This window comes from Mustela erminea, chromosome 1 (assembly GCF_009829155.1).
Source record: "Mustela erminea isolate mMusErm1 chromosome 1, mMusErm1.Pri, whole genome shotgun sequence".
Taxonomy (NCBI): domain Eukaryota; kingdom Metazoa; phylum Chordata; class Mammalia; order Carnivora; family Mustelidae; genus Mustela; species Mustela erminea.
In genome coordinates, this window is record NC_045614.1 from 115,096,322 (window position 1) to 115,122,384 (window position 26,063).

Here is a 26,063-nt window from a genome sequence, read left to right on the forward strand (position 1 = left end):
AGATTGGGTATAGAAAAGAACTTATCTCATCATAATAAAGATTATGTACAACAAAACTACTGCTAACATATACTCAATGGAGAAAAATCAAAAGTGTTTCCTCTAAGATCAGGAACAAGACAAGGATGCCCACTCTCAACACTCCTATTCAATGTAGTACTGAAGTACTAGCTAGAGCAATTAGGCAAGACAAAAAAATAAAAGACACCCAAATCAAAAAGCCATAAAATTGTCACTATTTGCTGATATGGTCTTATATATGGAAAATCCCAAAAATTTAGTCCAAAAACTGTTGGAATTAATCAATGATTTTAGTAAAATGGCAGGATACAAAATCAACATACAGAAATCAGTTGCATTCCTTTGAACTATTGATGAAACATCTGAAAAAGAAATAAAGAAAGCAATCTTATTCACAGTGGCATCAAAAACAATAAAATACTTAAGAATAAAGTTAACCAAGGAAGTAAAAAATCTGTACAATGAAAACTACAAGATTTTGCTGAAAGAAATGGAATAAGACACAAACAAATGGACAGGTTTCCATGTGCGGGGATAGGAATTGTTAAAATGTCTACTCTACCCAAAGTTATCTACAGATTCAATGCAATTCCCATTGAAATATCAAAGGCAGTCTTCACAGAAATAAAAGAAACAAACCTACATTGGGATCACAAGTAGGCAGAGAGGCAGGCAGAGAGAGGGGGGAGTAGGCTCCCTGCTGAGTCAGGGAGTGCCTGGGTGGCTCAGTGGGTTAAAGCCTCTGCCTTTGGCTCAGGTCACAATCCCAGGGTCCTGGGATCGAGCCCCACAACAGGCTGTCTGCTCAGCAGGGAGCCGGCTTCCTCCTCTCTGTCTGCTTCTTTGCCCACTTGTGAACTCTGTCTGTCAAATAAATAAATTTTTAAAAATCTTTAAAAAAACAAAACAAAACAAAAAAAACAAAATAGGGGCATCTGGGTGGCTCAGTGGGTTAAGCCTCTGCCTTTGGCTCAGGTCACGATCTCACCGTCCTGCGATCAAGCCCTCATCGGACTCTCTGCTCAGCAGGGAGCCTGCTTCCCCTTCTCTCTCTGCCTGCCTGCTTGTGATTTCTCTGTCAAATAAATAAATAAAATCTTTAAAAAAAACCCCAAAAAGACAAAATAAAACAAACAGTAAATGGTGATTATCAGGGGATGGAGGGGATAAGATTGATGGTATTTAAGGGAACAAAATTGAAATGAGTAGTAAATAAGCTATAGAGATCTAATGCACAGTATAATGAATATGAACAATATTATTCTATAATTATATAATGTAATATTGTTACAGTGAAAGTTATGTTATAATATATAAAAATAAATGTATCACCTTAAACTTATACAATGTTACATGTCAAATTTATTCAAATAAGATGTTTGTAAAAGTGGTTAAAAAGTGGGCAAATCAAATATATTTATCCTAGGAATCAAAGCTAAATCACTATTTGAAAATCAATTAATGAAGTTAAATCATTATGCTATATACCTTAAACTTATACAGTGCTACATGTCTCTCATATCTTAATAATTTTCCATTTTTTTCCTTTCAGTTTTAACATAATCCATTAGATCATCAGGCTAAAGAAGAAAAATCACATGATCTTTTGAACAGATGCAGAAAAAGCATTTGACAAAATCCAACAACCATTCACGGTAAAAACTCTCAGTAAACTAGGAATAGAGGGGAACTTTCTCAACTGGATAAGGAATATCTACAAAAAACCTACAGCTAACATACTTAATGGTAAGAAATGAAAGTTTTCCCACTAAGATCATGTAGAAGACAAAGCTGTCCCCCTCACCACCCCTTTCAACATTTTACTGAATGCTAATGCATTAAGAGAAGAAATAAATCTCTCTTTGTTCACAGATGACATTATCGTTTATGAAGAAAAACCAAAAAAATCAAACCAAAAAAACCCTGGAATTAATAAGTGATTATATTAAACCTGCAGGATACAAGGTTAATACACAAAAGTTAATTACCTTCTTACTTACCAGCAATGAACAAGTGGATTTTAAAATTAAAAATACAAAACCATTTACATTAGCAGAAATGGAGTACTTAGGTATATAAATCTATCAAAATATGTACAAGATCTAAATGAGGAAACTATAAAACTCTAATGAACAAAACCAAAGAAAAAATAGATTGGAGACATATTCCATGTTTGTTAATAGGAATAATAAATATTGTCAAGATGTCAGTTCCTCTCAAATTGATGTACATATTCAGTGCAGTCCCAATCAGAACCACACCAAGTACACGATGGAATGTTTAGAATGTACCAGCTACAGACTGTGTATTCTACAGGTGTTAAATGTAATGTTCTATAAACACTGATGTTATCAAGAATCACGCTGAATGTAAGCAGACTAAATGTTCCAATCAAAAGACAGGGGGGTGCCTGGTGGCTCAGTCATTAAGTGTCTGTCCTTCAACTCAGGTCATGATCCCAGAGTCCTGGGATCGAGGCCCACTTCGATCAGAAAAACACATTCCACATTGTCTTGCTCATATGGGATTTAAGAAACAACACAGAGGAACATAGGGGAAAGAAAAAAGATGTGTGTGTGTGTGAGGAAGACAAACCATAAAACAGACTCTTAACTATAGAGAACACACTGAGGGTTGCGGGAGGGAAGTCGGGTGGAAAGATGTCCTAAGTGGGTGACAGTGCATTAAGGAGGGCCCTTGTTGTGATGAGCACTGGGCGTTCTATGTAAGTGATGAATCACCAGATTCCACTCCAGAAACCAATATTATTCTAATATGTTAATTACCAGGTAAATAACAACTTGAAACAAACAAAAAATTACTGTTTTTTGTGTAAGTTCAAGATTACCTTACACTAGGTAGAACGGCTAAAATAAAGAGAAGAAATAACAGGTGTTGGCAGGGATGTGGAGAAAAAGGAACCCTTGTGTATTGTTGGTGGAAATAAAAACTGGTGTATCCACTGTGGAAAACACTATGGAGGTTCCCCCCAAAACTAAAAATATCATATGATCCAATAATTCCACTACTGAGTACTTACCCAAAGAAAACAAAAACACTAATTAAAGAAAAACTAACTTAAAATAAGCACCCTATGTTTATTGCAACATTATTTACAATAGCCAAGAAATGGAAGCAACATAAGTCCATCAATAGACGGATGGACAGAAAAAAATGAAATCTTGTCATTTGTAATGACCTGGTTGTAACTAGAGGGTATTATTCTAAGCAAAATAAGTCAATCAGAGAAAGACAATTATTATATGATCTCACTTATATATGGAATTTAAGAAACAAAACAGGATCATAGGGGAAGAGAGAAAAAAATAGAACAAGATGAAATCAGAAAGGAAGAAAAACCATAAGAGACTCTTAATCATAGGAAACAAACTGAGGGTTGCTGGAGGGGAGGGAGGTGGAGAAATGGGGTAACTGTTGATGGACATTAAAAAGGGTACTTGATGTAAAGAGCACTGGGTATTATATAAGACTGATGAATCACTGACCTCTACCTCAGAAACCAATACATTATATATTGAATTTAAACTAAAAAAAAAATGAAAAAGAAAATGGATGGATAAGGAAAATGTGGTATATACATACACACAAATGGAATATTATGCAGCCATAAAAAAGAGAGAGTGCTGTTTGAGACAACATGGATGGACCCAGAGGGTATTATGCCAAGTGAAGTAAGTCAGACTGAGAAAGATAAATACCATGTGATTCAACTCCATACATGGACTCTACTAAAGAAAAAGGAATAAACAAACAGCACAATCAGGCCATCAATATGAACAACTGATGGATGCCAGAAAGGAAGGGTATGGGAGGCTTGGGCAAAATGGGTGAAGGGGAGTGGGAGAAACAGGCTTCCAAGTATGGAATGAATAAGTTATGGGAATGAAAGTCACAGCATAAGAAATATGATGTAATGGGACAGATGGTAGCTACACTTGTGAACACAGTATCATGTATAAACTGATCAAATCACCAAGTTGTACACCTAAAACTAATGAATTACTGTGTGTCAATTATACAAAAAAAAAAAAAATCTGTAAGCCTCAGAAGACAAATATGGTCCTGCTCTCACAACTTTATTTTATTCCAGTGAGACTGTGTCAGACTTCTAACCTCCAGAATTTAGGATAATAAATTTGTATTGTTTGAAGCTATTAAGTCTGTGGTAATCTGTTGCAGCAGCAATAAAAAGTAACACCTACTAAAAAATATCCCCATAAACAAAAAATTCTAGGCCCATGTGACTTCAATGGTAATTCAAAATATTAAAATAAATAATATTACCCTTACATAAACTCTTTTCAAAAAAGAGGGGAGAAATACTCCCTAAATTGTTTTATGAGGCCAGCATAACCCTAATACCAAAACCTGATAAAGACATTATAAAGAAAATGAAATTACAAACCCTATATCCTTCATAAGCACAGATGCAAAAGTTCCTAATACAATATTACTATACCAAACAGTAATATATAAAAGAATAACATTTTACAGCAAAATGAAATTTTAGGGATATAAAGTTAGCTTTACATTTGGAAATAAACTGAGGTAATTTACCATAATACTGAACAAACAAACAAACAAACAAATATGATCACTTGATAAACGGAGAAAAAGCATTTTCAAAATTCAACACCTATTCACAGTTCTGACCACATCTATTTAATTAACATTCCCCAGGGAAGTTCTAGCCAGAGCAATAAGGCAATAACAAGAGACAAAGAGCATGAAGATTGGAAAAAAACACTGAGACTGTCACTATTTTCAAATGACATGACTGTTTTTGTGAAAACTGAAAAGATTCTGCACAAAATTAAAAAAAATCTAGAATTGAATAAATTGAGCAAGGTTTTAGGTTAGAGTCAAAAGTACAAAAATTAATTGCATTTCTGTATTCTAGTAATGAGTAATTTGAAAATAAATGAAAGAACAATTCCACTTACCATCGCATCAAAAAGAAATTTTAGTTTAACAGAGGTTTGCCAGATGTCAACACTGAAGACTATAAAGCATTCCTGAGATAAATTAGGGATGACCGAAAACAAGTGGAGAGATACGTGCTTATGGATGAGAAGGCTCAATATTGTTAAGATGTCACTTGTTTCCAAATTGAACTATCCAAATCAAAATCAGATGATTTTTTGTTTTAGAAATTGACCCTCAACTGATTTCAAAATTTACATGGAGATTACAGGACCTGGGATAGCCATAATAATCTTGACAACAAAGAGAACTTTGATTACCTGATTTCAAATTTCAGTATATAATTACAGTAATCAAGGGGCGCCTGAGTGGCTTAGTCCAGTAACGTCTGCTTTTTCTGGGTTCAGGTCATAATCCCAGCATCTGGGGATGGAGCTCTGGCCTGCTCAGTGGGGAGTCTACATTTCTCTCTCCCCCTGCCCCTTCACCCTGCTCATACTCGATCTCTCCTTCTCTCAAATAAGTAAAAAAATCTTAAAAAAACCCCAAAACCTCTAGTAATCAAGATATGTGTTATTGGTACAAGGACAAATGAATAGATCAGAGAGCCAAAAATAGATCCACGTTTATTGTCAGTTAATTTTAAAGATTTTATTTTAGAGAGAGAGAGAGTGTGTGTGCAGGAGCAGGGGGAGGGGTATGGGGGGGAGGGAAAGAATCTCAAGCAGACTTGGTGCTAAGTGCAGAACCCCACAGAGGGCTCAATCTCACAACCCTGAGACCATGACCTTAGGGTAACCAAATGAGCCACCCAAGTACCCCTACAGTCAGTTAATTTTAAAAAGAGACTCCCAATGAATTCAATGGAAACAGAGAATATTATCAACAAATGGAGCTAAACCAAACAGCCTTATGGGGGTTAGGAGGAAGGAAGATCCTTAATCCTTGCCTTCTATCCTACATATAAGTGAACTGGAGATGTATCATAGACATAAAAGTGAAAACTGTAATGTTTTCAGAGGAAAATATTTTCATTACTTTGTGTTTGACAAGTGTATTTTAGACAAGACACAAAAACCATATAACCATAAAAAGAAAAAAAAAGGACTTCATCAAAATACAACACTTCTTCTGCAAACCAAAGTCACCACTAAGAAAATACCCCATGAACACCACAGGGGTCAAGGGCACTGACCTCTGATGCACTTGAATATCCACTTGTAACTCTCGACTTCCCAGAACTTAACTATTAACAGACTGTTGGATTGGACAGCTTTACTGAGAACATAAAGTAGATTAACACATATTTTGTATACATATTACATACTGTATTCTTACAATGTTAAGAAAAATTTAAAAGAAAATACATTTATAGTACTGTGAAATATCCACATGGTTGATTCATGCAGTTCAAACCCGTTTTTCAGGGGTCAACTGTATACAGGCAAGCCACAGACTGGTGGGTAAATGTGAGCAATACAGTCACTGGACAAAGGACTTACATTCTTATAAAAAGGATTCCAGCCATTCTGTAATGAGACAGGCAGTCTAATGAAAAAATGGTCAGAGACTTGAACAGGAATTTCAGACAAAAACCCCCAAACAAGAAACTGCCAATAAGCATATTTTGAAAAGGAGTTAAGCATCAGTAGTTATCACACTACAGTTATAATAGAACTGGAACTATCTTAACTGCATACAAATGCACATAAAATGGCATACAATAACTTTGGAAAACTTTTCAGCAGGTTCTCATGAAATTAAACATAAACTGAACTTGAGACCCAGAAATTCCAGTTATCTTAAAGGAGAAATGAAAACATGTTCAGAAAGAGTGCTCATAACTTTATTTATAATCACACCAAACTGTAAATAACACAAAGGTCCATAAATAAGAGAATGGATAAATTGTATGGTCTTCATGAAATCAACACTACTGAGTAGCAAAAGAAACGAAGTATATATTCATCAACAACGTTGAGGAATCTCAGTCATTTTGAGCAATGAAGCCAGATGTAGAAGTGAACATGTATAATTCCACTTATATGAAATTCAAGAACAGGTAAAACTACTCTATGACAATAAAAAATAGAAAAATGGTTGCAAGGGAGAAAAGGAGAAATGAATTCATTGGAAAGTGGCAAAAGGGAACTTTCTGAAATGGTGTTAAGTTCTCTATCTGGATTAGGTAAGTATCACACAGATGTAAAGATTTGTCAAAAATGAAAGAATTCTAAAATCTATGCAATCAACTGTCCACAAATTTTACTTGAAGACCAACCATTTCCCCTGATTTATCAGGGGCTGTCTACCACTTCCAAAGAGTTGTTCACAGAGACATGTTTACCTATCTCCATTTACAAGTTTGTCCTTGAGTCAGCTCTTTAAAATAAAACTTCAATTGTTTCTGAATTCACTAAATTTTCTGGTGAAATGCTGCTCATAAAGCTTTATTTTTTGTCCCAAATTTCTAATTCAAAGAACATTACTCCTCACATTGTATCATAGAAGTTAAAGACTTGAAGTTACCCTAAAGATAGCCCAAACCCTCAGCTACTTTTAAAATAAAAACAGATGCCTGGGTATTATTTATATGCCAGGATATGATTTCATTTCAGAAATTAAAAAAATATATATATCATACATTGTCACTCTTTGCATATATAACGCTTAGGCAAATGTAATAGCTTACCTTATAATAAACATATATTAAACAGTTGTGTGTGCTTTAAATGGCAACTGAGAAAGCATAAGGAAAAAAAATTGTCATTAGGAGGTCAGAATATTTTATATGTAAATAGACATATCAGCAGTATTTTTTAAAAAGCACATATTTTCATTTGCAAGTTCATTTTGGCTGGTTTTTCATGAGTGATGAGTCTTAGTGTGTTGGTCTTTACAGCTGGGACATTTCTATCAGGCCCCTTTTCAGGAGCTGTACTGATCTATAAAATCTGGGTAAACCAAAAACTTACAGATTTTTGACAGTGGAGTCAGTGAATGGCATAATAGTATTCCTGTACCATATGGAGGGTAAATGTAATACAATTTCATCAAAAACGTTTTTGGCAATGTTAGCTGTGACAAGCAGAGAGAGGCTTAAAATGCTTAAAGAATGAAAAATGAAAAAAAAACCACTTTTAATTTTGTAGGAAAATTTTTATTCAATAAATATAATTTCATAAACTTTAAAAAAATTACTGAGAGCTATACAATAAGTAACTACACTTACTGACAATGCAGAGAAATTTTAAAGGATTTTATTAGACAGCCACAGTGTCTGAGGTCCTCGATTTTAAACCAAGTGTTGCTACAGTATTTCCAGCTACTGATTCCCCATAAAAATCTAACAATCACCATTACTACAAACATATCATTAGTTGTTATCTATTTTTTTTTTTGTAGGAAAACCATTCAAGTGTTCTCACATAAACAACACTTTAATGATGTTCTATTTTTACGAAAATAGATGACTCATTTCAAGATAGAAATAAGAATGTCTCAGAAGAGGGACCAAAATTAATAAAACATGTTTTACATAACTCTTTGGTGGTTTGTTTTATGAATACCTCCTTATATCCTACTCCAACGGGATCTTTACAGGAAAACACAAGCAAAGATGATTTTCCCTTTTTCCCTGCCCCCCAATAACTTCTCAGAGTAGCATATTTAAAATGTTTTTGGTATTAACTGTAAATTTTTTTTAGTGGTTTTGACTTCTGCCTGTCAGACAGGAGCCTCAAACTTCCCACACAAGCCCCATTCCACAGTTCAGTCTTACAGCAGAAAAGGCCTGGTCTGAGTAAAGGAATTTCCTGATGTGGTGATTTGCCTCAGTTTAACCTCCTACTCAGGACAGTGCCAGAGTTTGGATTAGGTCTGGGAAACCTGTGGACATCATGGAGACTGAGGCCCAAGGAGGAAGGTAGTTAAGAGAGATTTAAACTGTAAATTCTCCCCTTCTTTCTTCTCAACTCCATGGCAAGCCTGGTAGCTGTAGTTCTCCTGGCCCATACGATAATCCTCTAAGGTGAACCTACTGCTTGCTAAAGCTGAGGCAAGGTACTGAGTTATCTTTTAAAGCAGCTGATGGGCAATTTCGAAAACCATCTTGGTGCTTGCTACTATCCTCAGGGCTACAGCCTTCAGACTAGGTAGGTAAAGGTAAGAAAGTGAGGCAAATAGATTTGAGACCATCAATTAGTAAAAACACATGTAGCATCTTACTCTGGTTTTGGCAGGATTAAGAGTTAGGTTAATTCCCAACATCATACTTTCCGAAGAATTTTAAAGAAATATGCAAAGGGGACTTTTTTTGTGATTACTGGCTAAATAATAAGTTTTAATATATGAGTATTAACACTAGAAAACTACTTAAAGCTTATAGACAATAGTTACTTTCTTAAATAAACTGAAGAAAGCTCTTTTAACTTTCCTTTAAAAAGAGGCTTTCAACAGAGTAGGATGAGCGTATCAGTACATGCCATCTACTTTTTTTTTTTTTTTTTTACATAAAGTTCTTAAATAACTTTAAATAGTCAATGCAGACAATTACATCAATCCCATTTTCAGCACCATATAGACTGGCTGACCTCCCTGCTGCAGTTGGTCAGAGACTGCTTGATGGTTTTGTGGTCCTTCTCTAGTGTCAGTAGTCAATTTGGTTAATGGCAAATAAACACTGTAAACTGTTAAGGAAGATGTAATGCAGGACTATAAATGTCATTTTGTTATATAAATATTTTATAAGACATTCTAAGAAAAAATAAATTCTGAGTTATGTTCCACTAAACTACCCTAACTGAATATTTTCTGCAATATTTCCTCTTCTGGACCATGAATTGGTAAATGTATACATTGTACACTGTATAATCCCTTCAATGTATTGCCAGAATCATAGTATATTCCTGAATTCAATTTTGGAATATCTAAGTTAAAGAAGGGCTATTAATGAACATTAATACTTAAGATGAAATTTATAATCTAATATCCTTGCATTATTGAAACAAACGTTATGTTAGCAAGAAAATAAAACTAAAAAAAAAAAAAAGTTTATCAGCAAACAAGGTAAAGTCTTAATTCTTGACTCTACCATTCTTTCCCTACCAGCCCAATTCCAGAGGTCTTATATTCATGAGATGGGAAAGAGGTGGAAGGTTAAAGAATAAATCTACAGAAAGGAATTATTATATTCTCAAGAGAAAATTTTGGAAACCTTATTTAACCATTTCCATATAATTTATATGTACACAATCATATACTTAGAGCTTGGTAAGCTCTTTAGCCAATAATCATTTCCAAATTTTAAAATGACATTACTTTTTACCAAAACAAATGACAACATTGATCATATGATAAACTCAAGATGGCAATTAAGTACTGAAATACAGCAATATGTACCTGATTAATCATTCTTAGCATTTTAATTTATGCTGCCATTAACCCTTAAGATTTAGAACTTTAAACTTTGTTTCATTTACATCCTGTAGGCATGCCTGAAAATATACCTTGTAATGGGACACAGGACAGATTTTACTTTACTGCGGTAGTCTACTGTAACTTAGATAACATACACTAACCTAAAAATAACAGGATTCTCACATGAAATCCTTTATTCTAAATGCTAGCTTACTGAAAGGCAAGAGCAATTCTAAATTAGCCACAGAAAGAGGCTCTTATCTTTTTAATTACCCTAATATTTTGATTTATATGATTAAAAATATTTGCAATATTTAAATACTGTCCAAACTTGTTTTTTATTGATATAGTCGAACTTTACAACAGTGTCATAAAATACTATAAACAGAGCTTTCAGATAGAGAGGAAAAAAAAGGCAAATTTAAATATATTAACCAGATTAAAGCATGCAAAAGATCCAATGATAAACACATTAAATAATAATATGCTAATGGTATATAATTTACCCACTATAGGTTCTTTGTATTCCATCACAAAAATATTAGTAAACATCAACTTGAAATTTGGTGAATGGACTTGATTCCTGATTTATATATATAATATACCCTTTGCATGTATATACTTAACTTTACTGGTTGTGTTATAGTATTTAGAGAAGTTTGGTTTTGGTATATATTTACTACCCACAATGCAGTAAATAATGATGGGAAATGCATTCTTCTAATTTGCTCTGTGAACTTAGAAAGCACTAAAGAATTAACAACATGGGTCACTGAGGGACCAAAATTCCTTTCTATTCACATTAACTTTTCGCATGAAAAGTTTCAAATATAACTCTAATAAAAAAATAGAGTTTTCAAGGCAAACTTTTCAGCATAATTTACAGAAGCAGATTTGAATAGAAGACTCGATAACCAAACTAATACTAAAAAATACAATTAGCTAGGAATTACCTCCCTTTTCTACCTTGATATTAAAATATAGTGGCCTTAGCAAGAGGCTGAAATGCCATTAGGAGTCCCATAAGCATAAGGGACAACCCAAAGAGATAGAAAATGTCTCTTTCACAAATTCTAACATGTTCGGATTTAAATGAAAGGGGTTGAAAGGGGGTTATGTTAATGCTTTTTATTTGTTTTCCATTATAACTCTGAGTGGGTATGAAATACTTGAGAAATTTTAGAAAGTAATTCTGCAGAACTAGTGTGGCCATTACCAGGATGATCACACTGAATTTTAGGAAAGGAGTTGAAATGGTTCCCACAAAGTACTACTGCCCCTTTAACAAGTAGATGAGTCCATTGTGGAGAGAGTCAAGATGCTCCTGTCGTTGGTATAGAAAGGGTCCGATGCACTCCAAGATCTAAAGTAATAATAAGAGAAAAGTTTGGCTCACCAGTACCTATGTTTTAAGTGAGACAAAAATTTACTCTAAAACTAAGGATCAAAAATGCAATTTGAATATTAAAATAATCACGTATTGATTCATTTTTAAGAGCTAGGAGAAGTTCTCATACTAGCCTTGAATGACCAGTCTATTTATATAATACAAAAACTTGGAAAAAATAATGCTCTACTCATTATATAAAATGTTAGCCAAAATTCAGACATTCATTAGCATTAAAACAATTTCTGTAAGTAGTAAAGCAGGAGATGCTCTTAAAATCTTAACAATACAATAAAAAATAAGTATAAGAGTTATGCACAGCCAGTTTTACTGAAAACAACTAGGCTATATTTTGACATTACAGAAGCAAACATACATTCCACTTACCAAAAGCTTTAGAATGAAATGGTAATATGTTCATATTATATTATACTATTTCTTTTCACCTATAAATTCTATTCTAAAGGTTTTAGCATAATTAGCTTGAATGCAGTAAATGGTTTATTCAATAGGTATCAAAGACAGCTGAGACTCAGTAGGGTTTTCACTTAACTGAGAACAAATAAACCTCCAATGGTCTGGAAAATTTAACTACTCTCTGAATAATAAGGCCTATAAGCAATTAATTACATAACGCTTTATTTGCAGCTCTAGTAACTTAAGCTAAAATAACTCAAGACCAGAAATAGCCTTCCATGCTTACAAGAGCCTAACCCATTTCAAGGACAGTATCAGGATTTCCAAGTCAAAGATGGCTTTTCTTAAAGGACTAAAAGTACTAAACAATAAATACATTTTATGTAACTTTTTCCAGGGTTTCCATTTTCCTAAACAAAGACGTTAGAGGAAGAGACTAGCATTTAAAATGACTTAAATCCGGGGCGCCTGGGTGGCTCAGTGGGTTAAGCCTCTGCCTTCGGCTCGGGTCATGATCCCGCGGTCCTGGGATCGAGCCCCGCATCGGGCTCTCTGCTCCGCGGAGGGCCTGCTTCCTCCTCTCTCTCTCTGCCTGCCTGCCTCTCTGCCTACTTGTGATCTCTGTCTGTTGAATAAATAAATAAAAAAAAAAAATCTTAAAAAAAAAAAAATGACTTAAATCCACTCATCAAATATCCACTGTTTCCTTGAGATTGTGTATATAGTTTAAGTTTAAATCAATTAAGCAAGCACAGTGATAATGAAGTTTGGAACCTAGAAATTTTACAAAGTTGGCAAAGAGGAACACAAATAAGCTACAACCATACTGATAGTTCACAAATTCTCTAATTTTATTAGTTTCCAGAAAACCTTAAAAGCTGTAGTTTAAGGAAGGGCCTGTTTACTACCGTCTCTTTTTAGTACCTAGAACTGCAACTGGTACATAGCAGGCAGTATTTATAAAATAAATGAATGAAATGAGTCTACGAACATTTCTTAAAAATATTTATCCAAGAAAAAGTATGCTTAGATAGGTATGACAAAACGTAACTCCCAACACCCTAATTATCAGGAGTCAAGTTTCCATTCCCAAATTGCCAGTATTTTCTATTACTTTTTCCTCTTTTCCAACAACTGCTTACACAGGAGAATTTTATTAGTTAAGGTTTCTTTTTATCTTTCAAAGCATGCATGTGCATTCATATGTTAAATGTCATATTTGACAGAACATTAAATATGGACCTACATATTAACTATTAAGTCCTTTCTATTTAGGAAAAAAGGTTTGATTATGATAATGTAATTGCTGGTAAAACGCATAAAGAAAATCATTTATTGCTGAAGTACAGCCTTTAGTGTACGACATGGCATATCCTTCATATAGCATCATGATGCTACACTTGAAACAAAGCCTGCAATATGGCATATTCCTTTGAAAACATCAATTAATAAAATGTAAAAATTTTTGTGCCTGGATGGTAAAAGTTTTTAATCAGTGGAATAATGTGCATATGAAAGCCCTAGTTGTATTTCTCAAGTGATGCTTGTTATCTCTTATGTTTAATAGGTTAATAGAACAAATATCCAAAGGCTTCTACATCTTGTAACAGAAGTATTAGTCTTGCTTCACCTTTTAAGTTAGACATGAAATAGAAATGTAGAATAAAGGCTGTTCCAAAATCAAAACAGAAATGCCAAAAGTCTTTCACTAATACAAATATATGTAAAAAATAAAACTCTACATATCAAAATGACTTTCAAATTTTAAAGGTAATGTTAATGAATATATGGCAATTTCCATATAGTCCTTGGAAAAGCACCAAGTGGTTTTTCATATTGTATGATTTTTATCCACTAGAAAAAAACTGAACAGATCTTAAAAGACTTTAAATTATTTACTTGAGGAAAAAAGAAGGATAACAACAGTACTAACCAATAATATGACCTGAGATGTTGGACAAAACTGGTAAGATATTTATAGTCTGTCAAATAAGATAATATTGTTAAACATTTTATTAGAAAAATAAAAAATAAAATCTTACAAAAGAAAATATTATGATACAATTTTAAGTGAAAAAAAGTAGAGATGATAGGAGAATGTGCTGAAATAAATCTCCTATTTCCAGGGGCAGGTTCAAAGGGATAATGCAGTATAAAAATAGGGGCATATTCCCTGAATAATGGATATCAAACAATGAGAATATATATAAAGCAAAAAAACATTTTTGGCTTATTTAAAATTAATTACAGTTTTTTAATAGTTAGTGAAGATGTATACTTTCATTAAAGAGAACTTCCTGTTGAAGCAGAAATTTAAAAAATTCTGTGGAAGTTCTATAGCAGTCTCTTAGTCTAACTCCCACTTTAATCCTAAACAGTAAAGCTGTCTTATTCACCACAGAAGTAGGTCCTTCTGAAACTCTTTTGGAAAACTTGGTGGCCTGGGTACATGACAGAGCTGCTTTTTAGTAATACATTTTATAATACAATTGTGTAAGTCAAAATACATAAGTCCCAATAAATTTAACTGCTCACAGTAATTCTTTTATGTAGAATAAAATTACTACAAAATGATACCACAGCATTATGGAAATATTTTTGATCACATGTTATAATCAATAAATGGAGACTGAAAACACATATGTTAAAGAATGCTATTTATAAATGCAACTGTACCTTAAAGACTCGGCCATAACTAAAGGCAAAGTGGGAACTAATAAGTTTGCCAATAAGTGTTACCTGAATTTTATGATACATGAATGATAATTATTCATTTTAAAAACAAAATCTAAGCAAATATTAAGTTATTTTATCAGAAGGTAATAAAAGTTCATCCTCCATCCTCTATTCCCTAACTCTGGGGTATTTTCCAACCTTTTCCATGCCACGGCACACATAGAATGTGATTATTCATGTGGTACATGGTGGACAATGTTCATCTATCTATCCTTGCCCATCTATAACTCTTCACACACACCGGTGCACTGCTGCTCGCATTTTAGGAATATGATAGAATTCATCTTAAGAATATCAAAGCATGAAAAAAGTTATTTCTACTTCTTAATGTCCCCTGAATAATAATATGTCTCTTGGAAACTATATGAAGTAATGAATCCATTTCACTTTTAAATAAATTTAAGTGGCATTTACCAAAACATGGCATTTTCTGTTATGATCCACAAAAGCAAGCACTGATCAACCTAATTCAAGAAATAGATTTGGGAAGGGACAGAAATGCTAAGATTCTTCTAAACCATAATATAACGTGCCGGTTCTAACTTATAAACTTCTAATTAGACCGTGAACACCAAGTTAAAAAAAAAAAAATCACAACTCATTTTTAAAAACTCATTACAGAGATAAAATGGTATAAGAAAGCAGAAATACAGCCTTCTGTGTTTATAAATACCTTAAAGTCTCAAATGGATGACCAGAAAATATACATGAAGAATAAGAGAAGCAAAATCCTTTGATTTTACTATTATGTGTAGACTATTTGGTAAATACAAAAAACAAATAAAAAAATACAGAAAATAAAACAGTAATATAAGGTATAATAAAAAAGAAAGTTATAAAAACTAAGTAAGTATCATATACACACTCCTATTCACCACATTATAGAAAGAATGCAAAGCAAAAATTTTTGTTCATTAGATGAAGTCTCTTCAAAGGTGCTTTCTCTTCCTTTGTTAGTGAAAGAGCCCCCTATACCAAAAACCGCAAAGTGAAATCTACCATCAAAGAGTGCTAATAAATAGCACACTACCCGCTTCAGTTGGTAAAACCAGCTGATGATTTATTAGGTATCTAGAGACGCAGGTTCATCCTGTTCCAGTTTACAGGACACTCATCTGCAGCAAAGGCTACTTAGAGAAATTTCACACCTGCTGACATGGGTTGGACTACATCTTCCTACTACTCGTTCCAGCATTCTTCCAACAGATGCGCACGCTGTTTCTCCCTCTGAGAAACAGCACATGGAGTCCAAGCACTTGATACCTGAATTTGTTTCAGTAAGCTGGAGGAGTTAAAGCAGAAAAAAAATTAGTTATTTATAGATCTGGATTTCTAAAAAGCATTAAAAAAAGAAGACAACAAGCACTTTGAAACCAAAAGTAATGTATATAAACGTTTTCTATAATATGAAAATATATGGAAGGCTTTAAAAGGCACTGTGTCCTAAATTAAAAGATGAATAAAATAATTATATAAAAATAAGTAGCTGGCTTTTATTTAAATCTATAAAGATTTTGGATTTTAATGTCTCATTTTAATAATTTAGTACAGCCAAAATGATTTACATCAACCACTCAAACTCAGTGAATTCTAATTCTTGAGTTTTTGTTTAGGTGAAATGCTCCTGTAATTTCAATGAAAAATGTCTAGCAATTGAGAAAAACGGAGTGTGAACCATTCTGAAGACTGGGAAATGATAACCAGGCAGGACCTAACCCAATCTTCAACAACACCAACAACAACCATAGCAAATACTTATGTAATGTTTTCTATGTGCTGGGTTCTAAGCACCTCTACATATATACACTGAAATAATCCTTAAAAATTTATTATAATTTTATAATTATCCTTGAAAAAAGCATCATTTATCATAACTTGCTAAGCAATCACTAAGTGCCAATTATGCCCATAATCAGCTTACCTTGCTTTTAAAAAATTTACCGATTAATTTAATTTACTGTATTGAAATCCACTAAACAAATGACTTACTACTATTTTCATTAATTTCTGAAGGTATGCAACAGTCATACTGATTCAGGCATAAATAACCCAGCAAAATAACTTAAAGCCAATACTACTAATAATCTTAATCCCGTTAAAATGAGGGAAAGAAATGGTATGATCACATAGCCCAATGAATCCCAACCTTGGTTTTGAAATGGTCAGGTGTACTCCTTAATTTCTCAGGGGATATCATTTTAAACAAACTGTTTTTCATTCATTTTCCTTTACATATATAACATACTGTATAACAAATCTTTGGAAAGTGTAGAGGAAGGAGAACAAAAATAGATTTGTTAGAGTGCTGCAATTCACAAAGGTTGGGAATCACCAAGTGTTGAGTGTGGGCATGACAACAGGGGACATTTGTGGAGACGCGCACAATGGACAGAAGACGGATATGATGGAACATAAATAACCTGGCGCTCAGAATATAAGGAACGCGTGAGGTCCTGCAAAATACCTGCTCACAGTAATCCTGCCAAAAGCAAGCAGTGTGAGACAACATGATTCCCGTCTGGCAATGACCTAACTGTCCCAATGTCCTAAGGTCTGCTGAGCACTGAGAAACAGCCAAATTTTACTTGTTCTTTCATTACAATACCCTTGGTTTAGGACTATTTATGTTCGTTTCTTAAACTGTTTTTTGAGAGATGTTTACAGATGTCTCATGAAAAAAAGTTCTGTGGCCAATTAAGTTTCAGAAACACTATTTCAATGATGGTCTAAACAGGCTTATTGAGTAAAGGACTGTCAATAAGTCAGGACACATGGTCAGTCTCCAGGAGGAGAGCTAGACATAGTGCAATTCTCAAACTGTATTTTTTTTCCCCCCCAGTAAAATCTTGTCCCTGGGAATCCATCAACACTAGGAAGAACATTAATATCCAGAAGAATAGTTTAGTAAATTTTATATGTCTCCCAGTTTTCTCCTTGGGTCCTTGGGCTCTAGTTTCCTCCATCTCAAAAATCACCCTCTACAGAAGCAGGACTTGAACGATCCCACATGCTCAAGGTGGAAGTACAATACTGCAAGGGGGCCTTAAGGCCCTTTATAACCTGACCACAGGCTGCCTTTCTTGCTCAACTTCCCAATGCTTCTGTACAGTCTTCACACAGCCAACAAGTGCAGTGTTCCTTGCCTTCAGGCATATGTCAGGGCCTGTCACCAATTATGGTCAGAATGCTGCCCCCTACACTACTTCAGTTTAAATACCTTTGTCTCCATGAAACCTCCCTCACCTCTCCAACTATCAGTAATCTCTCTCGATTCTATTACTCTGCTTGTTCGCATAATTTAATGGTATGAGCCCTTAAATTCAACTTGTATTTATTAAGCAAGGCACTGTGCTGGTTCCTAGAGGGGATGGCAGTCTAATGAGTTAATAGGATGGGAGATAGGAACAAATAATGGCAGTTACATTAATGGAATGTTTACTATGTATGTGCCAGTTCCTATGTAAGATGCTTCTCATGGATTATTCTCACTGAAAACTTACAACAAAGTTCTGGGATAAGCACCACATTCAGAAGCATTTTACAGATGAGGAACTAGAGAAGTTGAGAATTTGTTCAAGATCACCCTGCTGAGGCTTGCGTCTCGATTTCTTTAATTCCAGAGCTCAAATCTCTCTATCATGCCATTATACTGCCTTCTTATAATTATGGTAATGAGGCTGAATACAAATATTAAAAAAGAGGAGGGAAGGCTCAAACCCAGCTGTTGTTGTTGGTATTGGTGGGAGGGCATGAAAGAGTTGATGAAAAAGATAGCATGTGAAACACATTTTAAAGACTGGATGGGATTTCAGTAACTGGAGATGGGAGAGAAAGGGCATTCTAGGCTAAGCAAAGAGAATGAGTAATTATGTGTGGGTAGAAAAGTATGATGTGTATTCAGCACATGTTTATCCTAAGTGTAAGAAAGTAGTTGTTACACCTGCCCCTTTCCAAAAAGACCAGTGTGACTCAAAGTGTGATCCATGGGTCAGTGCTGGTCCGAGAACATTTGTTACTGGCCTATGAGGAGATAAGTGTTTCTGGTCTGTATGAATAAGAGACTAATAAATTTTATGGCAATTTGACAACACTTTTATAACTGTTTAATCCAATAATAATTTTATATCAGGGCTTATTTTAAATATCTTTTAAATTTAATTTCCTAGCACAGTTTGACCCTTAAACAAGATGGGTTTGGACTGCACAGGTCCACTTACACATAAACTTTTTTCAACAGATACACATACAGTAATATAAATATATTCTTTTTTCCTTTTGATTTTTTTCTCTAGCTTACTTTATTGTGAGAACAGAGCATAAAACACCTATAAGATACAAAATACATGTTAATTGGTACTTTAATATTATCGATAAGAGTCCCGGTAAACAGTAGGCTATTAGCTAGGTTTTTGGGGAGTCAAAAGTTATACCTGAATTCTTTACTGCACGAAGAGTCAGCACCCCTAGCCCCCACATTGTTCAAGGGTAACTGTAACTCATTTTTATTGTATTTTCCCAAAGAAATGGTCCATCATGGACTGGAAATTAAAAACAGGAAGACAAGGAAACAACAAATTGGTCTTTCCATTTGGCTGGGGAACACTAAACTAGACCAGAAACTATAGACAGCAAGGAGTTTGTCTGGTACTTCATAATTTAACAAGTTGTGTTTTGCTTGTATAGCTGGAGCTCAACTTTCAAGGATTCACTGAAGATGAAATCCGTAAGGTCAGCAGCATTTGAGTGATCACATATGCCCATAACACAGCTTAGGTCTGGATCTGACTTTAGGTAATTATGTTGCTTGCACTCATTACCTCTCACTTTAAAATTCAGGACAGGTATTAATATGTGGATAATCCCAGAGAGAGTAAACCTCTCGAAATATCAAAAATATTATAAAGAAATGACTTAAGATGACCTTTTAAACTAAGCAAAAATATATTTCCTTTTTTTCTCTAGGAAGAAAAAAACCCCCAGCTGCTTTAAAAATGCTGAATGCTGGTTAACTATGCTTCTGTAAAGCTACTATTTATGTAAAAAAACCTACACTGTTCCCCAGCAAACTTCCAAGCTCTACCACTTTCTCATATACATATCTTTGATCTCATATTCAGGAACTGGGAGACCAGCCAGATACATGTAGCCACAGCTGCCAATTAAGTGGGAGTAGGAAAAGGGTGGAACATTTAAATCCCATTTCATTCAAAGTATGGAGAAGGAATTATTCCTTTTGTGTGTGTTTGTTTCTTTCTCTTTCTTTCTTCCTTCTTCTTTTTTTTTTTTTTTTTTTGACTGCTTATAAATACTAGACAAGAAAGAAAGCAAAGCAATGGGAATGAGCCTCTGTCTGGCAGCACTTTAATTTATCAGAAATTTTGATCATTGGTAAGACTCTCTACCACATTTTCTTCCCAGGAATGACCACATATCTTAGAGCTGAAAGGGTGGCCAAGCAAAACAACTATGGAGATTCAACATAATTATGTATGGCTAATAAAAACTTTCATCTTTCTAGAACTCATTTCAATTTATTTTGAAATAAATTCTGAATCTGTGCTCTTATTTCCATTATTTTTATACCAGTGCTAGGAAACACTTAAAAATTTCTTCCAGTGCTTCTACTTCTATCTCCTATCTTTCTAGAATCTTCTAGATGTTAGAAAATTATCATACATCTTTAAATTATTTAGTCTTTCCTATGACCTCCTACCTATCAAAGCAAATCAAGTCTTTTTAAGTTTAGATAAGAATTATTCAACTATTAACCATATTTGTTCTTTTGTCTTTACAACAGTTTTATAATAAATATATAATCAAAGTGAGAATCTTGTATAGCCTTAAAGGAGATATTTGGAAACTGTAATTATGGGGGAAAAAAAAAGGTGTTCAAGGAAATGTTTTTCTTTTTAATGTGAAATCAAAAGCCGTCAAAAAGTACTGATTTCCAAATTTGGTTAAAAATAATAAAACCCTTAAAACAACCCTAAAACAAATAGCTTCAACTCATTATTCAGAATTGCAAGAGGTAGCTGATTAGCAATGACATTTAGAAGACTGCTATCTTTCACTCAAGGCCCATTTCTTCAAAACATGCCTCAAAAGCTCACATTCTCTCCTCTATATTCTCTCCCCTCTTTCCTTTTCCTCAAGGAAAATAAACGACTTTGGAAGATAGTTATAAATACCTCCATACCGTCTTTTAGGGATCTCCAGAGAGGAAATTTCTGTATATGTTGCCTAAATTTAACTATGAAAATAAGCATATAATAAGAATTATATTTATCGGGTATGGTTATTTTAATAATTTGGTCTATTCTAGTTTCAGAAAGAACTGAGGCTCCTTTTTAATGATGTGGTTACATAAATAACAAGATCTGAAGTTTAAGAAGAGTATCAGTATCTGCAAAAAATGGTATAATCACCAATTTTAATGGAGAGGGTAAATCAGAATAGCATTAATTAATGAACTAAATCATGGTATAGCCAATGTTAAGAATTTAGTTTTCTAAAAAAAGAGAAAAGGAAAAAAATCAGTTTTCTAAGTATGAATCATAATATTTTTCTTCATTTCAACCTCCAGATTTTGCTCAAATAAGTCAGCACAGATTTGAAAATAACATTAGTTTTATAAAGTGGTGTATTTATCAGGTATACATGCAGGTCTTACTACTCATGGCAGCCTTATTAGTAGTTTTTTTTAAATGTTCAATTCTATTTGTTCACAGAATTTTATTCAGGAAAGTATAGCTTTTACTGGCAAACTGAATCCAGGCCATTAAAATTTTCTGTTCTTTTTGTAGTTCACTTTGTTAAATGAGAGAGTAGATGTCTAAGTATCTTTGTCACAGAAGAGGAAGGTGACTTGTAGTTGGTTGAAACTATTCTTTTTTTTCTGTCATAGGTGATGGCAAGTTTCAGGTCTGGGGCTTAGCATCCAGGTCCACAATGAGAAAGATCAACGGCCTTAACAGTGTTGATATCCCTATAGTTGCTAGGTATAGTTGAAAAGAGAGCATCCAGAGCAGGCCAGGAATCTAGGGACAGAGAAACGACAAAAAAATGGAGGCCAAAGAGGCAGGTCACAGTGGAGGGAGATGACTAGAAGATCCTAGCCCAGGACAACATTTAGGGCTCAGCATCAACCTCTGCCTGATTTGGCAAGGCTGACCACCTTTCCATTAGAGGAAACAACTGCCATGTCAAGACAGAAAAAACACAGAAGAGGGATATTACATAGCACTTACTTTTTTGAAGTGATTTTTACTTCAAAATATATGCCAAAGGCAGAAATATATAAGAAATATATTCAAGGTATACTTCACTCAATGAATGAAAATTTAGTGATAAGCAGGAAAAACTGCAGGTCAGGGTAATACAATTTTACTAAAGTCATATTCATGGTTTCAGGGTTCTTCTAGCTTCTTGTTTATAGGAAGAAAGACCAACTATCACAGGAAGAGGAGATATTTTCACTCATCAACGTTTTGTAAAAGTAACCATAACAAGGCCCCTGTTATTAGGAGCATCCTAAGAACCCATCTCTCAACTGTATTATACATTTTAATGGACATATTAAAGCAAAGCAGTACCAGATCCATGTCTTATGAAATATTCACTTGAATTTGACCCTTTGGGAAACTTTTAACACAGAGATCATAGTTTTTTAGGGTTAGTACAGTCAGGTCCCAATTAGATTATCTGCTTTGTGGATTATCCAGGGAATAATATAAATCCAGGCCAGCTCCCCCTCTTTGCCCAGCACAACCAGGGCCTATTTTTAAAAACTAAAAATTTTTCCAATTTATCAAAGCAAAATACAAGATAAATTTAGAGTAAAAATAATCACACAGAGCATTCCAACAAAAGTTCGGAATTCTTTTGAATTCTTTCAATTAATAATAATAGAGTTGATCTCCAACATTTTCAACATAGTTAATCTTCAACATTTTTCATTTCGGGCAGTTCAATGAAGGAATCTAATTTTAAAAATATGTCTTCCAGAATAATCCAGGGTTTTCAAATTACTGTATCTGTTCTATGCTCTGATTCCATGGTAGAGTTAAGATTTATAATTTTCAAGCAGTTTTTTTTGAAATTTTTAACATTTATGATGTTTTATCTCAAATGAGACAACAGTAACTTACTGATCAGTAATTATAATATACAAATGGCAAATAATCCATAATTACTACCAATCAAAATATTTTACATGTTCCAATAAGGTCTAGAAGTGGTTTGTTAGGATTGACTCCTCAAGATGTGAATGAATCAAGTCCTCATCAATTCATACTTTTTTTTATTACAAAGATATAAACTATCAAAGCTTATGAAAAATAAGAAGTGAGAATCTGATGAATATTATTCAACAGAAAACTATTCAGTACCACGTCTAAGAACTCATTTATTGGATCATTTAACTCAAGAGCCAGATTTAGATAAATAATTTGGTGTCTAACTACATTAAGATGTATAAAATGATACACAATTGCCACTTCAAATGGGAAAATGAACTTCAGAAATAACAGAAATAGCATGACATATTTTCAAAAGAAGTGAAAAGGAATTTCCTGAATATAAACAACAGGTGTGAGAATACCTTACTAGGCTAGAATTTGAGATGAAGTATGATTTCACAGTTTAACTCCAAAGGAAGACTAATAAAATATTCAGGGACGGACATATAAAAAATGTAAAGATCACAAAAAAGGAAGACAAGTGAACAAAAACAGTAAACATATGAAGAACAATGAAGGATCAGGAAAGTAAAAACTGAAAGTCAGGCCAGTTCTCCCATAGCATGCCCCAAGTATGAGAACTTAGCGGATAGGTCCCCAGGAAGGTCCAGCGCAGTACTACCTAGTGCACGCAAGAACTGTCCTGCTGGCTGCAAGCCTCAGCTAGCAGGTGCCTACTGTCCTCCCCTCTGTGCTTGCTTTCAGCAAATTCATATGCTGAGCTGACTGAACCCTTATCTTCTTCCATCTGGAAGGACAGAAAAGCAATAAGTCTTATATTACAGAACAATACTCTTCACTGTAAAATAGGTTTAGAATCAAAACAGCAAGTTGGGATCCACAATCTGTGAGGCATAAATGAATGTTCATACAATACCACATTCATTTACTGTCACAAAAGAGAGCTAACAGCAGCTTCGTAAGGGGAATACAACAAAGCACACAAAATTAAGCCATGATTTTCCAGTGCACAAAGTTAGATTAAAACCAGATTTCCTTCAATAATATTCAATTTCTTCTACTAAATTCCTTGCCATCGAGATTTAGGGTTCTTATTGCAAAGGTATGTCTGCCCTTTTTCACAACTCTTAACGCTCCCTTCTCAAAAGATGTCTCTAAGTGAACTTTAGCAGAGTAGAAGGGTCACTCGTATGGCCTTTCAAATGCTAGACATGTGGGTAAAGTGTGGGGTGGGTTGACTTATCAACAAAATTAATTTAATCCTTAATTTGAAATGTATCTTTTTAGTGAGTGCTAATTTACACAAACTTTTATTCTTCACTTTTTTTTTTCTTCTTCTAGGGAGTATGTTCCCATAGCCATGCTAATTTGAGCCTTTTTTAAATTTTAAGAAAATGTCTCCAGTGAACAAAAAACAAATTTTTTCCTCATTATGTGTTTTCTCAGTCTTAGGACTGACCAACAATTATTTCTATCAAGAAAATGCTACCGTGACTGTCTTACATGTATAAAAAATTAAGTAGTAGAAGTCCTTGGTTTCAAGAGTACAATAAGCTTATGTGAAGATAGCTTATTATTATTATTACTATTATTATAGCTTTGCCTATAACACAGGGGATGGAAAAATACTCAAAATGAGTTTTTTCCATTAAAAAAGTTAATAGTTTTGTGTTAATGGTTCTTAAGAAGTACCAAGCTGATTGAAGGATATTTTACATCTGCATAATCTTCCTCTTTGTCACAATAAACAAATTACCATGGATCACAGCCAGGAATACTGTTTAATGCAATTAAAAAAAAAAGATGTATTTAAAATTCACAGGATGCAACAATAGATAGATGTATTTGAGCACTTGTGCACGCAGCTATGAGCAAATGCCCACCCAGTGGTCACTCACTGCTTATTTAAACAACTGGCATTTCTGCTTGGCCTTTGGTTGAGCATAGTATATTTTTCCTTTTGTTCTCTGATGCTGACAATAAATAAAGAGACCACAGTATGTAAAATGATTACCTGATAGGTGAAGAACCTGGAGGCTCAGAGAGGTGAAATGATTTGGTTAGGACACATAAGCCGCAGACCAAGGGTATCACTAACACCCAGGCCTGCTGTCTCCCCACCAGGGCTCTTCTCTTCCTGCTATACTACCTGATTGGAGGATGGCTTGCAGGAAAGGCAACCTGACCAGTATATCTGGTTCTCATTGTGCTTTTTCACAGATGAATGTTAAGCTTACTACCTTACCACATTGTTACAGAAACTGGGATCTCTCTAATTTATGATATTTTTACCTCATTTTTTAAAGTCTGTTATTGCTCAAAAAAACAAAAACAAAAACAAAACAAAAACAAAAAAAAACCCTCAAAGAAACAACCTATATGGCTTGATTTAAGCCAATACGATATATGAAAATATGATTTCATAAAAACAGTGAGATTATTCACAATGCAAAATTATCTTCACTTGACCAAAGAGTTTGCCAGGTGTTTTTCTAAAATAACAAGCTCTCCTATTATCTTAGAGTTAAATAATTAGATGTTCAAAGGCACATATGGATGAATTGTGTTACATGTATTTGACTCAACCAAAGGTGAAGACAAATCCTCAATTTGTTTTGATTTCAGTTCTTGTTTTAAACATAAAATTTAGTTGACTACCACATAAACACTCATTTTTATATTCATATATTACACCTTTGTAATTCAAAGTAGAATATTTCAAAATTGTAGAAGATATTAAGAATAAAATAAAAAAGTGTGATAGAACTTTGGAACAGCTCAAAATTGTGAACTCACAGAGTTCTGTAAGACATTATTTAAGCAATGTTCCATCAAAGCCATTTGCTTGATCAAATGAACAGAGAGAAACCTTTAGAAAAAAAATTTTTTTTAAATGTAATTAAGAATACACAAAATACTGACAGGGCAAGAAAAAGAAGAGT

At 33.9% G+C, this 26,063-nt stretch overlaps 1 protein-coding gene across 3 annotated transcripts in view; it reads right to left on the reverse strand.

Annotated features, from left to right (window-relative positions):
• Positions 1 to 8,353: 8,353 nt before the first annotated feature.
• ATP11B (ATPase phospholipid transporting 11B (putative)) overlaps positions 8,354 to 26,063 on the reverse strand; it is a 115,375-nt gene continuing 97,665 nt past the window's right edge. For 2 of the 3 annotated variants that reach the window (XM_032339831.1, XM_032339824.1), the window contains 2 exons: positions 16,072 to 16,205; positions 8,354 to 11,746 (listed from right to left, as the gene is read on the reverse strand). In XM_032339831.1, the coding sequence (XP_032195722.1) occupies positions 16,103 to 16,205 (103 nt within the window). In that variant the 3' untranslated portion in view covers positions 8,354 to 11,746; positions 16,072 to 16,102. Of the gene's footprint in view, positions 11,747 to 16,071; positions 16,206 to 23,782; positions 23,909 to 26,063 lie in introns of those variants that run through there. The other variant, XM_032339841.1, reaches the window with a different exon arrangement.